The following is a 17300-nucleotide window of genomic DNA, read 5'->3' as shown; positions in this document are numbered from 1 at the left end:
CTGCTGGTGAGGGAATTTCCCAGAAGATGGGGTGGGAAAAAACGGAGAAACCAAAGAAAATCCCAGGGGATTTCCTCCAGGCTCTGTTACCTGCAGGAGCCTCCTTTCTCACCCCTCAGAAATAGCGGAAATTTCTTGGAGCTCTTTCCATCTTGCCACACCTGGGGCACAGTTTCAGATTTTAGTCTACCTGTGAATCTGCTCCAGGGAGTGATGGACGAGGCCCAGGAAACCCACTGTCCATTCTATGGTGCTTTGAGTTTGTTTTTTTTCCTCTACTCCATTTATTTTGCAGAGCCCTTAGAGAGCTGCCCCACCAGTTCTTCCAGGTTTTAAATGCATTCAGCAAGTGGGACACAGCTTATAGCATCTTGAAGTGCATGAGTGTATGTGTGCATGTTTAACATAAATGAGAGCTTCTCAATCTCCCACATACCTAGAGAGAAGGGTAGGAGACCAGGAATTAACTTCCCTTGAGCACTGACTATGTGCTAGGCCCTGTGCCTGAAAGAGCAGAAGCCTTATTATACACTTCTCAGAGGAAATTGTGGGATTGTCAACACCACTGTATAGTTGGGGAAGGTTAGGCTCAGAAGGAGCAGTTTAAGGTCATCTAGAGACTGAGTGTGTGTAACATGGTCGGTCTTAGAAAAAAAGACCTAGTAAGTTCCATGAAAAGCAGATGAGACTAGATGACCCACAGCTGATGTTCTTCTTTCCTTCTCTCTGCAGGTCGGAGGAAGGTGATGCTGTGATGGCACATCCTGGCATGGTGTGCATCATGGTGAGGCTGCTGCCTCGGTTGCACCATAAAGATCACCCACAGGTATCTGTTGATGAACTCACGTGTTTTATCTTTTTCATGTGACTGACCTTTTAAACTCCTTCCACCCCAAGACTCCTTTTCCCTTTGTCCCCAGCGCCCTGCATTAGCAGAGCCATCCTTGGGAAGTACCACTTACGGGGAAGCCCCCATGTGTCTTGCCTTGGGCCCTTGATCGAGTTGCCCACCCTTCCAAGGCCATTCCAAGCAGACCACTTGTGTTGGAAAAATGATCTATTTTTTTTTTTTTTGAGACAGAGCCTCAAAGCTGTCGCCCTGGGTAGAGTGCTGTGGCATCACAGCTCACTGCAACCTCCAACTCCTGGGCTCAAGCGAGTCTCCTGCCTCAGCCTCCCAAGTAGCTGGGACTACAGGCACCCTGGCCCCAACGCCCGGCTATTTTTTGGTTGAAGCCATCATTGTTGTTTGGCGGGCCCGGGCTGGATTCGAACCTGCCAGCTCAGGTGTATGTGGCTGGTGCCTCAGCCGCTTGAGCCATGGGCACCGAGCCAAAATGACCTTTCTAAAAATAGCAGCCAAATAAGGAACACCAGAAAATAATGGCACCTTTATGAGGCAAGAGCACCCACAGGTGGGCCCAGAAGTCCTCTATTCCCCAACACACTCGTTCTTCCTGTGGGTGCTACAGAGACCCCAGCCCTGTGCTCCACACAGAGCTGGCAAAGAAAGTCAGAGACCCTGTCCACAGAGCCTATGTCTATGGTGTAGGTTCAGGACAGGAGGTGGTGACAGTGCTGACAGACGAAATAAGTGAGTTCACAAACTCACACATTCACAAAGAATGTGTGATGATAAATTGTGACAAGCAATTTTAAGGGATAAAGTTATCTTAAGAATAATGGGAATGGAAGTAGGGACAGAGTTAATTAATCTAACTTAGATCCAAGGGTGGAGGTTAGCGAGGCCATTTCTGAGATGACATTTAAGCAAAGCCCTGGGAGATGAGTGGCCTTGAACTTGGCAGGCAGGGCCTTGCTACAGGCCTTTCTCCAGGGCAGCAACAAAGTGGGAGCTGGAAACAGGGAGATGGGGCAGGCAGGAATGGACAGGACCTCGCCAACATGCACCTCGTGGGTAATAGGGAGCCTCTCGTAGGTGAATGGAAGAAGTTGCTCACTGGTTTTGTAGTAAAAATGTCTCACTGGCTTTTTGGTGGAGAACAGACTGGGAATGGGAGTTGTGGGTGGGGGGGGGCGGCAGCGGCAGGAAGCCGTGTCTGTAGTGCACGTGATGCCCAGGGGCAGCTCTCACAGGATGAAGGTCATGCACTCTAGGCATTGTGGACCTTCCCAGGTTCAATGGCCTCATCGTGAGAATGTCCAGCTTTCTTGGCTGTATTTTATAAAATGCAAAGTCTTTGCAATTGGAGCAACCCAGCCAGTGGTTTGGGTGGTCTTTATAGTCAAACAATTTCTAGTGGATGCATTCTGCAAAAATCCTCTGCAACAATGGCTGAGGGGGTGACATGGAGTGGACAGTGGCCTGTCCTACTGCCTCTTACAGGCACAGAAACTCCATGGGTGAGTGTGAGCTTTGGATCGACTCCTGGAACCATTACACCATTGTGTAGGGAGGAACTTCTACTCTTTGCTTGTCCTTCTATGGTAATTGGACAAAGTAAGCAAGCAGATGAGAATTCCATTTGGTTTGCTTTTTCTCTATTCAGGTCACAATGAGTGATTTAGGAAAAAGTCTAATTGTCCTGCACTCTCTCTCAAATATGCAAATGAAACGTAGTGGTGCATTTTCTCAAACATTTTCTGCAGATGCCAAACCAGCAGCTATTAAAAGTTGGGTAATTACAGTAATTAATTTTTGAAAGGAGGTGGGGGAAACCTCATAACAGCAGGTAGAACAGTAAATCAAATGAGAAATGGGACCACACAAGAAAATGCTGAAGGAAAAGCGACAGCAGGCCTCTGCAGATTCAAGTGCAGGGAAATGAGTGGGAGTTTCAGTAGATGGCAGTGTTTCTAAAAAGATGGAAAATGAGTTCCTGGCACCATTTAGGTCTGCTAGCGTGGTTCCTAACAACCCTATACTCTCACTGGCTTTACATTACTCACTTGGTCTTCCTCCCTTAGGGATGAGAAATTGATGGCTTTCCAAGGCACAGGTGTCATCTTAGAGGCCACTACTTAAATAATCTGACGGGTTTATTTCCTTGTTCTGTTCTGTTTTATTTCTGTTCTGTTTTATTTCCAATTGTGGCCACATTATATTTGATCTGTGAATGACTTGAAGGTGTTTTTCTCCCTCCAAAATGCTAGCACTGTGAGCTGCTCTTGGAAAGAGATAATCCAGCTGTTTTTCTGCCTCTGGCATCATCACTGTGCACAAGGAAAAAATGGAATAAAGCTCAACTGTCTTGGAGTTGAGTTGGCCCCAGAAAGAAATTACTATTTGAGAAGAAAGATATTTTTCCTATCTAGTATACTTAGCAGCCACAGGGGTCTTGTGGTAGGGACGGGGCCACGGGCTAGAACTCTTACCAGTGTTGGAAGTGCCCAAGTGCCACCCTCCTTTCTCCAGGGCTGTGGTCTTTAATCAGGTCTTATCTGAGGAGTATTTGCAGTGCACATGACAGCCATACTGCAGAGGGTAGAAGGCCAAGTCTAGGTTAGCTGAGGCTGAGTTATGCATTGACGCCACACACGTGATATGCTTTCTTCTGTGAGTCACTATGAAACATCTACTACGTGCCTCTGAGGATCCAGAGATATGTCACAGGAACTCATAATCTGGGCTAGTGGGTGGGAGTGAGAGGAGCATGAAAGACAGTAAGGGACAGCCTGATGGGACACACAGAAGATGAGGTTTGGTGCTGCATGTTATCTATCAACTCATTTGTGCCTAAATTTAGAAAGGATGCCATTTTCTGGAATTAGCTTGTATTTCAAACACAATGAACTCATCGTATGGGTTTCAAATAACTAAAATATTGACAGTGTTAATGGCCTTGGATAGCATTGCAGAAGGGCAGGCTATTGGAAAAGAGAGCCATTTCCTCCAACACGGAAATTGGTAAAGTGGGATTCTTGCTTTCTTAAATTATAACACATTAGATATTCCAAATATGTTGAATTTTCATGGTTTCTATGCTCTATTCCACTGAGCCCCATCACTCAAACATTTCTTTTATCCATGAGTGGAAAATCTTAGACTCTAGTCATAATCCAAGCGACTTTTCAGGGCAGCCTCTCAAATAGAGAAAATAGAATCATCAGGGAGATGAAGAGGATCAAAAGCAGGCTACAATGGGTGGGAGCTGAAGTCAGACGGGAGGGGTGCGGCCCAATTATCAGGTGAACTTGCTTCTTGCTCCTTTATCATCATTATTTACATGATACATAATCACTTTCTTTCTCTATACCTTGGTTACAACTCATCAGAGTTGGCTTAGGTTGTCAGGTGTTACAGAGTCAATGTCTCAGGGCCAGAGAGGTAATGGATGTGCCTAAGTAGAGCTAGGTGTCAGTAATAGAGAGGGGTGAGGCCTGTGGCCAAAGGGAAGTACTCATCCTGCCTATGTCCACATTTAATTAAGAAGAAATAAAACTGAAGTAAAACCAAACCATGTCCACCAAAGGAAATACTATCGGCCATCAGTTTATGATCCATATGAGATACTAAGTTCTCTTCTTCATAATGAGTATATAATACAATGTTAAAGTCATGAGTTTTGTAGTAAAGCTTGGGTTGGGATGCCAGTCCTTCCACCCCATAGCTATACAGCCTTGGGAGACAGATGTAACCGTTATGAGTCTTGGTGTTCTCATCTGCAAAATGGGCATAATATTTTCCTGTTGAGGAGAGTTGTGAAGAGCAGAGCTGTAGAGTTTCATACTCTCAGTATATGGCTGTCAGAGGTTGCTCCACTGCACCTCCCTTCTTTCTCTTTTAGCTTTGACTGTGTTCTTAGGAGTCTGGGTATATAGAATTCTGAAAATATTAAAGGGAAGGTAGTACATTTAAGGTATATTTCTGACTGACATTACACTATTGATAAATTAATAACAGGAAGTTGATATCGAACTATATGTCATTATCTGCTTATGAGTCAGAAGATGGGGTGCTTTCTGCTGCCACTTCTGCACTGTGTCCATCACCGGGAGAAGCTCAGAGGGTAGCCAGCACAAAGCAGGGGTAGGAATTAACCATTGGATGGAAGAATGGCTCATCTCACTTCCAAAATCAGCAAATAAAGGACATTTCAACCAAATTGGAACAGGTGACTAATCCAAATTTGAATAGCTCAGTAAACTTCTAGTTCTTTCAGAGTGTCTTTGGGAAGCAGACACTGGACATCTCTGAAGAAATTCATCAGCTTGAGGAATGGATCAGAATCCATGGGGTCAAAGTTCCTCACAGATAATCCACCTGTGCCCCTCTCTAAATGCACATTCATGCTGGGTGGTGAAGGAAAGAAGAAGATGTGTGAGTCTTGAGGGTTTTAGGGCAAGGTCAGTAATGGTCACAAGTGGACAGAGGATGCCATATAGTCAATTCCACTCTTTGAGGGTGGGTGAGCCTGGCAGCAGCTTGTAGTCCAGCTGGCTGGTCTGGCTCTGTCCTGGGGCATGGCCATGCCCACACACAGGACTCTCCAGGATGTTACGACCAGGTGGTGAGAGGCCTTGGCAGGCAGGCTGTCCCCTGATCTAGTGTCAGGGCCTGGTGTGAGTGTCGGGTACTGATTTGTGTCAGGCCTGGGTCTAGTTCTTGGAATGGGTAGTCCATGGTTTGGGGCATCTGGTAGAGGCTAATTCAGAGTCAATGCTGGGTCACCAGGCTCTTAGCCCTCTGGGACGGGCAACCTGAAGAGCATAGGGCTGCGTAGACAGCTGTGGATTGATTGCCCCATGATCTGGGGCAGGATCTTGCAGGAAGAAGAGGGAGCCCCTCTGCATGGCACTCAAGGACCCTAATATTGTGACTCTTTCCCCTGACCCCAGCCTTTCCCTGGAAGGTTGAACTGACACATGCCCCTGGCCTTCACACCTGCTGTCCCTTCTCCCAGGAAGGCCATTTCCCTTGCCTGTCCAGTTCTCTGTTCATTATCCTTTAACCCTTAATGGGCACATCGTGGTTTCTGACCATCCTATCAGTGCTCTGGGTTAGGTGCGCCCCTGTGTTCTAGACTGGCCTGTGCTTGCACTGAGTGGGCAGCTATCATATCCGAGGCAAAGAAGGGCATCAGGAGAACAAGGGTGAGGAGTCTTGGTCTCAGGCAGCAGCTCACAGCCTTGTGGGTTGGGGAGGAGAAAGGAGAGAAAGACTGGCAGAGGAAGTGAACCAGCCATTGTGTGGCTTTTACCAGGACTGACAGATGAACACTGTGCTGACTGCAAAAGTCAGCAGAAGTTTCTTAGATGAGAGGACATGTGAATTGTCTTGTGAGTAATAAGTAGAAGCTCGGTAAAGAGGTGAGATTGAAAAGGATATTCCTGGCAGCGCCTGTGGCTGAGTAGGGAGCCGGCCCCATATGCCGAGGGTGGCGGGTTCAAACCCAGCCCCGGCCAAACTGCAACAAAAAAATAGCCAGGCGTTGTGGCGGGCGCCTGTAGTCCCAGCTGCTCGGGAGGCTGAGGCAAGAGAATAGCGTAAGCCCAAGAGTTAGAGGTTGCTGTGAGCCGTGTGACGCCACGGCACTCTACTGAGGGCCGTACAGTGAGACTCCGTCTCTACAAAAAAAAAAAAAAAAAAAGAAAAGGATATTCCCAACTCTGGGCATCAGTCAAAAAGGACATTGTATATCTAGCAAAGGGTGAGAGTTTCACTATGGCTGGGGTACAGGGCGGACAAAAGGAGAGGATGGGAAGAAAAGTTGGGAAGAGAGAAACACTTTATAAATGTAAGATCATAGGTTCCTGCTACCAGGAAACATTGGCCACCATATGCATGCAATTTAGAAAAGAAGCAAAAGATTTGGAGCAGGCACCTACCTACCCACATGTATCTTGGTCTTAGTTACAAATCTGTCCAAGTGCATTGGGGCAGTCAGACCCTCAGACATGGATTCTGCTGATTCCATGAGAACTGGAATATTTTATACACCTAAACCAAGATCACAAATTCCCAAATCTACAAGGCCATATGGACACCACAAATGAGCGTATCAGATTGTGGGACTGTGGAGAATGGAAAGTTCATGCCCATATAATAATTCTAAGTAAGTGATAGTAAGGTCACAAGGGCTTGGCAGTTAGGACATGCCTGTGGGCCTATTTATCCTGAGCAGCTTGTTCACAGCCTTTGACAACTTAGAGCTGAACTCCTTGAAAGTTTACCATCTTGCTTCCATGTTGGGGTCATGTTGATCTGGACCAGGAGATAAAGGGAGGCAGAGAGAAAGAGCTAAACATCCCCAGCTGGACGAGTGGGGCTTAAAGGCTAGACTGTTAAGTGGAGAAAGGAGAAAACTCCTTAAGGCTGCCCCACAAATCGTTCTGTGATAATTTGCCTTGCAGGTCCAGCCTGGTGACCCTGCTCTCTTACCACCGAGTTCTAATTGAACCACCATCCCCTTTCCTGCATTGGAAGTAATATGTGTTAGGAAAATCAATCCATTCATAGGGGGAGAAACCAGACTGGTTTCCTGCTACTGCTCATATTTTCACTAAAACACCATTTTACTGGAACCAACAATGAAAAAAAACCCAGCACATTTTATTCAAAACAAGGCAATATTGGTATTGACAGAGCTGCAGTGATAATGAGGATGATCAATTTTCCCTCCTCCATTATGGGGTATTGAGCAATTTTGGAGTAAACTTGTGGCATTGTTAGACAAGATCAGCATTTCTCCCTTACGAAAACTTTTTTTTTTTTTTTGCATACTTAGGTTTTAAGTATTCATACTATGGTGCAAAAAGAAGAAGGAAAAAAGAACCTCTCCCCAAATATAAAAAAAAAAAACGAATCCAAAAGTCTCCAAAGCAATAAGTGAAGGGCTGAAAATAAAAACTGGAAATTGTAGACATTTCTTTTTAATTCTTATTAATAATACATTGTGGTGTATTTTTTTGCCTCTTGGTTCATACAGATGGCATTTCAACTCTCACCCTAAATTGAAAGAGTTCAGTTACCAAATAAAATAACCTAAGTCCTGGGAGAGGAGATATTCAAGGCAAGAGAGTGGACATTCCTCTTCTGATCTGAGGAGAAGGGAGGCAGAGATGTGGGCTCAGTTGGGTGAGGAAAGGGACCCTAGGAGGGTCAGAAGAAAGTTCTGGGCAAGGCAGCCAAGAAATTCAGGTGGATTTCCACAAGAAAGAGTGAAAGTGATAGAATTGGAATTATTTATTTATTATTTTTTGAGACAGAGTCTCAAGCTGTTGCCCTGGGTAGAGTGCTGTGGTGTCACAGTTCACAGCAACTTCAAACTCTTGGGCTGAAGTGATTCTCTTGCATCAGCCTCCCGAGTAGCTGGGACCACAGGTGCCTACCACAGTGCCTGGCTACTTTTTTGTTGCAGTTGTCATTGTTGTTTAGCAGGCCTGGGCTGGGTTTGAACCTGCCAGCCTCAGTGTATATGGCCAGTGCCCTACTCACTGAGCTACAGGAGCCGCCCAGAATTGGAATAATTGACTGCACGTTTGTTTTGTCATCTCCACTTTTGATTTCTGGTTCCTGTTGGGTTGCATAGAGCTGGCTGGCCATGCAGACACTATGTTTCCAAGGGAGGCGCCATTTTCCCCGCAGGAGAGCACTCCTCCACAGTATTGAAGCCACGTGCTCCGGCCCATGGCAACACTGGCAAAATGGTGATGTTTCAGAATGGGAAAATCCTGCCTGGAAGGGATGGGGCCCTGAAAAATCAATCTAATGTGATGTAACCCCAGCCCCAGTTTTAAATTAGAAATGTTACTGATAATGTCTTAGAGACAGGGATTTCCTGGAGCACCATAGTTTGAGGCAGAGCTATGGGAGCCAAATGTCTGGAAGGCAGGTGGGAGGACACAGGGGTGTGACCCATCCGACTTTTTAAAAAAAATCTAGAAACTGATGATAGCAGTATAAATGTTTCCCCATAAGTTTGTTTTTTGTTTTTTTTTTGAGACAGAATCTTACTCTGCCACCTTGGTAGAATGCTCTGGTATCATCATAACTCACAGCAACCTCAAACTCTTAAGCTCAAGTGATCCTCCTGCCTCAGCCTACCAAGTAGCTGGGACTACAGGTGCCTGCCACAATGGCCAGCTACTGTGTCTATTTTTTCATAGAGACAGGGTCTCTTTCTTGCTCAGGCTAGTCTTGAACTCCTAAGCTCAAGCAATCCCCCTGCCTTGGCTTCCCAGAGTGCTAGGATTACAGGTGTGAGCTCTGCGCCTGGCCTCTGCATACATTTTAATTTTTGAAACATATATGCCGCAAAACTGCTTTAGTAGCCTGTAGAAGTGCCCTATCTTATATATTTCTGTCTCTTAGTGATAGAAACGTACTTTGACTACCATGTGGAGAAGAGAAGGTAGAATGAGGTGATTCTGAGCACGAGGGGCAGGGTCAAAGTCAGGTTCTGCCCTTGCCTTGTAGCCCCGTGCTCTGGGCTCTGCTGCCCCATCTACAAATGGGAATGGTACCTTCCTCATGGGCTCCTCACACGGATTGCGTGATCTATATGTGCCAAAATGCTTAAAGGGCCTGGCACATTCAAAATCATCCCAGGAAAAAACTTGGCCCTCCCAGTAGGTGCCTGGCCTAAAGTGCCTGTGAAAGATGTGAAAGGCTTGCCACCCAGACGCTGCAAATTCTTTGCTAGAGCACATCTCAGACTGTGTGGAAACTGTTTGCATGCTCACTTGTTTACCTTCAGCTCCTGAATCCTTGGAGAGCAGGGACAGTGCCTTATTCATCTTTGAATACCTAGAGCTTTACTTACAGCCATTTCATCCTGAAGATGGGGAGGAGGAGAGGAAGCAGAGGGAGCTCCAGGGAGGCTTTCACAGGCAGCGTGAAGAGACCAGACCCCAGTCCTTCCTAGACAGAGCATTCAAATAGCACCCTTTGGTTCCTCCTGGCTTTCTTTTGGTGGGCTAGACAGTCTCTATCATACATTGATCTCTTTTGTTGGAATCACAAACTAGGGCAAAGTCATAAAATATGAACAAGATATTGGTGCCTCAGGTCAGGTTCCCTGGAGGTGGAGGCCAGACAAAGATAGAGGTGTTAGGACTTGTCAAGGGAGGGACTCAGAAGAAGAGGAGCAGGGGAAGGAGCTGGTGAGGACGCAGCATCAGCTGAATTCCAGCTTCCGCCCGAGCCCACGAGGGCTTGACTTGTGAATTGCAGTCTCAGGGTGCTGGCCTCATCGGTTTCAGAATGGTGTATGTGTGTGTGCAGGCACGTGGGCACACATGCATGGGCAGTGTGCAGGCACGGACATGTGCATACATGTATCTGTGTACGTAGATGTGTCTGAACGTGTGTACATGTGTGTATGCAGATGTGTGTGTACACACTTGTGTGTATGCAGGGGGTTCCATACACCCAGGCAGTGCAGTCCTCCAGGGAAGAAGTAGCGTGGTGTGTTTACCACCGCTCCCTTGCAGAAAAAGGTCTGGGAGGACATCAACAGCATCTGAAGAAAATACCTTTAAAATCTAACCTGTGTCTTTCTTACTTAAGACGGCATCTTTTACAACAATAAAAAAGAATATAGATAGGCTGGATAGGATCGTTCACGCCTGTAATCCTAGTACTCTGGGAGGCCAAGGCAGAAGGATCTCAGGAGTTTGACATATGTCCAAGTAAGACCCGTCTCTACTGAAAATAGAAAAATTAGCAGGGTTTGGTGGCAGGCACCTGTAGTCGCAACTGTTCAGGAGACTTAGGCAGAAAGTTAGCTTGAACCCAGGAGTTTGAGGTTGCTGTGAGTTCGGCTGACCCTTCACACTCCCACAGAACTCTAGTCTCGGGCAACAAAACTATGTCTCAAGGAGAAAAAAAAGAATGTGGACAGTTCTGAGAATTTTTGTAAAGGGACCTCTGAGCCTATCCAAACCATTTATGTATCTGTGGAGGGAATTCCAAGAGTTTGTCTTTTCACAAAGAAAGAACAATTGTGAAAGCGATATATTCGCTCCTATATTTACTGAGCCAACTCCGGGCCTTCTGTTCCAAGTGCCTCAGAGGACATACACAGAAGGAAGTAGTAGGAAGCCAAAGAGGGGGTCGGGTAAGAGCACAGCTGTCCCTGTGACAGTAGGTGCTTATGACTGAGGCACAAAGGACACTGGAAGGGGAGGTAGAGGGGGATGACACGTGGGCATCAGGTTCAGCAAAGGCTTCTCCCTGGAACCTGTGGCTTTTGCTGGCCTGCTAACTTTGAATGTGGTTTGAGAAGTGCCTGGTGAGGTCTACGTCTGCCACAGCCAGCATGTGTGTATGTATGTATGTGTGTGTGTGTGTGTGCGTGCATGCGCCCTGTGTGTGCACTTGTGTGTGAGCACATGCGTATGTGGGCTCTTCTTTTAGGTTTATACTCTCAGGTGGATTCCACCTTTTGCACCAGGGGTGCAAACTCCAACACAGGAACTGTCCCTGCGGTGAGCCCAGCTGTGGGGTGTGGGGCCCCTGGGGGGCACAGTCACCACCTAGCGCCACCTGCTCCTCTATGTGGAGCTGTGAACTTGCACGACCAGCTCTTCCCATCTTCCAAGAGGGGCCACAAGTCTAGATTTTATTTATTTATATTTTTTATTAAATCATAGCTGTGTACATCAGTATGATCATGGGGCACCATACACTTGGTTCATAGACCGTTTGACACATTTTCATCACACTAGTTAACATAGCTTTCGTGGCATTTTCTTAGTTATTTTGCTAAGACCTTTACATTCCACATTTACTAGGATTCACATATACCCTTGTAAGATGCACCACAGGTGTAATCCCGTTAATCCCCCTCCCTCCACCTACCTCCCCCCTCCCTCCCCTCCCTTTCCCCCTTCTCCCTATTCTTAGGTTGTAATTGGGTTATAGCTTTCATGTGGAGGTCCTAAAAAAAAAAAAAAGACAAGTCTAGATTTTAATGTGAAATCTTCAAACTTTTCAATGTTAGCAATAAATTTTGAAACTGTTTAAGTATCATAGGGCAAAGGCAGCATGTCTGTGCAGCCTCCATTTTGAGCATCTCCCTTATTAGCAGCTGACCCTGGAGCAAAGTCCTCCCATGCAGAGGCCCACTCCCCACCACCCTGCAGGGGAGGCAAGCTGTGGAAGAACGCCCGAGGCAGACAAGTGCAGCAGCACAGGCCCCCACAGTCACTCCCAGGCCTAGCTGGGAGTCCATCAGTGTCGCTCTGCCCACGAGGGTTCACAGTGTTTCTTGGTTCCCTCTCAGCTTTCCCAGGAGATCCAGTGCTCCCTGGCCAGTCACATCCAGTTCCTGGTGAAATCGGAGAAGAACCGCCAGGTGGCGTGCGAGGCAGGCTTGCTCAGGACCCTCATGGCCTCCTGCCATCGGGCCCTGGCCAACCGCAGCAACCCCCTGCACTCACGCCTCATCAGGATCTTTGAGAAGCTGGGCTCCCAGGCCATTGAGCCGGATGTGTTAAGGTACTGAGCACTATGTCTGAAATACCGCTGAGCCCAGCAGCCATGCCCACTGTGGGGCAAGGGGTGCAGTAAAGGTGTCTCAGAAACAGGTGTCCTGATGCCCCCACACAGCCCTGTCCTAGCATTCAAGGCTGGAAGTTCATGGAGCAGGCTTGGGTCTGTGCTGGGCAAAGTGTGGGAGCCCACAAAGCAGACATGGCCCCTCTACAGAGCACATGGTGGGTGGGGGCTTCAGGGAAGCAAAGCCTGAGCTGAGACCAAAACCTGTGCAGTTCACTACACAGGGAGAGGAGGGAACTGGGCATTGGAGGCTCTGCTGGGAGGGATGGTTGGGCCTAGAGAGGAGCTTTCCTGGTGGCGGCTCATGCATTCCTGGAAAGCCACAGAAGGAAGGGAAGGTGCGTGGTGGAGACGTGGAGGAGGAGGAGCAGGCATAGGAGAGAAAGCAGAGGGAGGGCCGGCTGCAGGAGTGAGGGGATGCTGCAGAAGGGTGGGCAGGCTGCAGGAGGGTGGGGAGGCTTCAGGAGGGAGGGGAGGCTGCAAAAGGGAGGGCAGGCTGCAGGAGGGAGGGGAGGCTGCAGGAGGTTGGGCAGGCTTCAGGAGGGAGGTTAGGCTGCAGGAGGGAGGTTAGGCTGCAGGAGGGAGGGGAGACTGCAGGAGAGAGGGTAGGCTGCAGGAGGGAGGGGAGGCTGCAGGAGAGAGGGGAGGCTGCAGGAGAGAGGGGAGGCTGCAGGAGGGAGGGGAGGCTGCAGGAGGGAGAGGAAGCTGCAAAAGGGAGGGCCGGCTGCAGGAGGGAGGGGAGGCTGCAGGAGGGAGGTTAGGCTGCAGGAGGGAGGGGAGGCTGCAGGAGGGAGGGGAGACTGCAGGAGAGAGGGTAGGCTGCAGGAGGATGGGGAGGCTGCAGGAGAGAGGGTAGGCTGCAAGAAGGAGGGGAGGCTGAAGGAGGGAGGTTAGGCTGCAGGAGGGAGGTTAGGCTGCAGGAGGGAAGGGAGGCTGCAGGAGGGAGGGGAGGCTGCAGGAGGGACAGCAAGAGTATCCTCTGCTGCTGGGTGGGCGCATTGCTGAGGGCTGCACACTACAGGGTGTTCCCCACTGCTTTCACATGGGAACAAGTGCAGAGGGCACAAGACAGCCACTCCAGCCAGCAGGCATGGGTCCCAGAGCCTGTCATGTGGGCTGCCAGAGGAGGCCACCCATGCTTACAATGCTGAGTGGGAAATCCATTAGGACAAAGCTATTTTCTAGCAAATACTTTTTTATCACAAGGTTTGGCTGGAAGTCCTAAATTCACCAGCTGTCTGGTCTGGGAGACACAAAAGGGCACCCTGTCTCTGCAGTTTTAGAAAAGGCATTGGGGGGCTAAGAGAGAAGGAGTGTGGGATCAGGGCACACTGGGAAGCTGGGAAAGGGGTCCAGATGAAGCTGGAGAAAACTTTTGCCTGCAAAAGTTAATTTTGTCCTTTGTATGTTATATTCAGGCAGTTTCTAGGTCTTGGAATTCCCCTACCTCTGTCGGCTGCAACTAAGACCCTCAATTCATCTGAAGCACATGGAGGCATCCCTGGGTGCCCAGGTGAGGACAGGAAGGAAGGGGCAGGTTAGAGGGGACTGAAAGAGAATGTGTACACCTGGTACAGAATTGGCTGTGACAGGTGGGGAAGCAGACAGACTGAGCCTGCTGCTCAATGAAACAAATGGGGAAAATCACCAGAATTGAGGGCCCTGGAGAAAGGCCAGATCTGGAAGGAGAAAGTTAACTCTTTCCCCAAGAATGATAGGTGACCCAGTCGGGCCCCAGATCCTGGACACTGACACGGCAGTGCCTAGGACTGCACTGGATAGAGGCCTGCAGCGAAAGCTTCTGCACAGCTCACAGCTCAGGGTTAGTCAGGGTGTCTGCAGGCCAAGATACAGGGACATGATACCCCATGCTGGGCCAGGAACCTGCTGAGAATTTTGGGAAGCAGCTTGGAGAAAGTTGTGGACACCTCAAATGTGAAATCATAGGGGATGTTAAGGTAACGAGAAGGTCAAGTTGAGAAGCAAGGATAGAAAGTCAGGCCTGGGGCTGCAGCCAGAGGTGGGAGCTGAGAATTTCAAGGAGGAAGGCTGCCTGGAAGGAGAGCGTGGAGGTCCATGAGCCTGGGCAGAGCCCTGGCAGTGACTGCAATGGGAACCAGAGATAGCAGCAAAAAGAGCTGCATTGAAAAGGGGGAGAAAGCTGGCATCATGGCTCCTTGTTATCAAAATCAGCAGAGAGCCCAGGCTAAGGGTCCAAGGGTCCACACTCACTTGGTTAGGGAGTGCCCAGTGACTGTGGACCCCTCCATCAGGGTCGCAGCAGGGGTGTCCAGGCTATTGTCAGAAGACACGTGGAATGCTTTGAACAAAGACCCTCTCCTTTCTTGCTTGCTGCCTTAGGGCCACAGACTGCAGCACCAGACACAGCTGAGGGACCTCAGAGAGCTGCCTTGGAAGCTGGCCCATGCTCAGGAGCCAGGCAGGCCCTGCCTCCCTCAGGGGAGTCCCAGGATTCGACCACTGCCCTTCAGACAGTGCTGAGCCTCATCTCCATGACCTCCCCACGCAACCTGCAGCCTCAGAGGACCGCCCTGGCCCCATCCTTTGTGGAGTTTGACATGTCTGTGGAAGGCTATGGGTACAGCAGACTTAAGTATATTTGAAATCCACCGTATTAATTCCCCAGTGCCTCTCCAGCCATGGAGGACCAGGACCATTTTTCCCATGGTATGGCTGCACGGTGGACATCCAGCCCCCTGTGCAATTCCTGCCCCTAGGGCATCCTGCCAGAATAAGCTGCTTTCTGTTCCTGGGACCTCATGGTCTAGGTGGGGGTGGGGTCCCTGCACCAGGACAGAGTGGAGGGAGTTAGCAGTGATGGTGTGAGAGGCTGGCTTACAGCCCAATGACCCAAGACACTTTTTTCCTGTTTCCAGATGCTTATTTATTCCAACCGTGTCTACGGTTATGGGAACCAGCACCGAGTACTCCGTCTCCGGAGGGATTGGGACAGGTAGGTGTTTTTCAGATGGTTTAGCTCCCCCCACCTTCCCAAGAGTCAGTCCTCAGGTAGCCTGATTATAGGTTTCCATCTGGTGTCCCAAGAAAGCATGAGTCTTCCCTGAGCCTCTATAGGTGAGTTGTCCTTCTGCTGTTGAGCCTGCCCATGCCTCTCCGTGACCAAGGTGTGCTGTTCATTCTGCACCCGAAGGACCAAGCCTATAGCTGGGGCTCAGTTGGCACTGATGGCCTGAACCCGGGTTGGATTCATTTTGGTGGTGACTGGTGTGGGCTGAAATGGACACGTTGCCCTCCTTATAGTCCCTTACTTCTCTCAAGGGGAGTATGAGTTGTGCTGACAGCTATCAAGAAGGGTGTAGTCTTCAGCAGATGGCTCCTGTGGGGACACACTGGGGCCTTGGCATGCTTGGCACAGCACAGTGTCAGCTAAAACCTTACTGGGCAGGACAGCTCAAGTGCCTAGTGCTGCCCAAGCCAGGCACCCTCAGGGGAACCAGGTTCTGGGTTTCTACGGGAGGGTGGGTGTGAACAGTCATAGCCTTCAGAGCCCATCAGTGCAGGGCAAACCTTTCCACGGGAGTGTGGCACCAAGGCTGTGGACACAGTGCTGATTCTGCCAGTTCCATGAGGACAGTGGCAGTCTGTATCACCAACCCTCTTATGAGGAGGAGGGCACGGGCTACCCCTAGAGTGGAGCCGTGCCCCGTTAGGGTTCAGCTGAGCCTGGCCAATGTCCTCTGCCCCTGGAGTGCACTGCTGGCTTTAGATCAGGGATGACAGATCCCAGAGATATTGACACCCTCTCTGCTGCCGTGGCAAAGTAGCGCAGAATAACAGAAGGTAATCAGTGAGGTGGGCAATGGATAGTAGGTGCCACAGCTGAATGGAACTGGGGCCTCGGTGAGTCTGAACTTGCTTCCTAGCAGACAGAACCTGACGTGTGCTTGTTCTCCCACCCAGGCACTGCCAGGCCATTTCCTCCATCTGGGGGCCTCACCTTCTCCTGCTGGTTCCTGATCAGCAGGCACGGAACTGTCACTGAGGGCCACCCCCTGCGCTTCCTAACCCTGGTGCGCCACCTGGCCAGGACCGAGCTGCCCTTTGTCTGCTTCTCTGTCAGCCTCTGCCCCGATGACCTCTCCTTGGTTGTATCCACAGAAGAGAAGGCGTTTCAGCCCCTGGGTAAGAAACGGGGCTAAGTTAGAAGCTTCTGACATAGGCATGATGAGAAGCCTAGCAACCTCCCGTTTCTCCTCGTGTTTTAAAATTGCTCCCTTGGGCTCCATGCCTGGTGAAGTCTAAAATATTTGCTGTATGCTATTGTGGCCTGGCCCCTGGTGTTATAACTGTCAGGAAGATAAGACCCCAGCCCTGTGTGGTTCAGAGGCTATGCCCAGCAGCTTTCCAGAAATTCTGCCCTGGCAAAGTGGTCACAGTGGGACCCAGGGCTCTATCTCACTGGGACACAGGCTTCCTCATTTCCTGAGCAATGTTTGTGAAGAATACACACAACCTAACTGGGGCTGATGCAGCCTCAGACGTGTCCAAGTATGCTCAACCCCAAACCCAGAGGGCCTGTGCTTGGCCTGGCAGGCTGCTGGCCCCTCTGCTCTGGGGTTTGCCCCTACTTCAGCAGTGCTGATGGCTGGTCCTGGCTCTGCCCTTTGGCACTCAGCCTTGTTCTCTAAGCTCTCTTGCCTGAGATGTTCTCTAAGTTCTCAATCCCAGTGTATCCCAGCCACCTGTTCCTTTTGTGTGTCCTAAGGAAGCACCTGGGAGGCGTGACTTCCTATGACCCCTCTCTAGGACTTGTCCTGCAAAGAGCATCACCGAGGAGGCAGGCTAGTGTGGGTGG

At 49.5% G+C, this 17300-nt stretch overlaps 1 protein-coding gene across 3 annotated transcripts in view; it reads left to right on the top strand.

Moving 5' to 3' along the window:
• Window positions 1–17300, top strand: part of WDFY4 (WDFY family member 4) — a 296529-nt gene that overhangs the window by 88955 nt on the left and 190274 nt on the right. For all 3 annotated transcript variants that reach the window (XM_053584972.1, XM_053584973.1, XM_053584974.1), the window contains 6 exons: window positions 733–826; window positions 12189–12403; window positions 13882–13976; window positions 14825–15062; window positions 15361–15437; window positions 16406–16627. In XM_053584972.1, coding sequence (XP_053440947.1) covers window positions 733–826; window positions 12189–12403; window positions 13882–13976; window positions 14825–15062; window positions 15361–15437; window positions 16406–16627 — 941 coding nt within the window. The remainder of the gene's footprint in view (window positions 1–732; window positions 827–12188; window positions 12404–13881; window positions 13977–14824; window positions 15063–15360; window positions 15438–16405; window positions 16628–17300) is intronic.

This window comes from Nycticebus coucang, chromosome 3, assembly GCF_027406575.1.
Source record: "Nycticebus coucang isolate mNycCou1 chromosome 3, mNycCou1.pri, whole genome shotgun sequence".
NCBI lineage: Eukaryota > Metazoa > Chordata > Mammalia > Primates > Lorisidae > Nycticebus > Nycticebus coucang.
The sequence above is the reverse complement of the archived record's forward strand: the minus strand, read 5'-3'. Positions and strand labels throughout refer to the sequence as shown.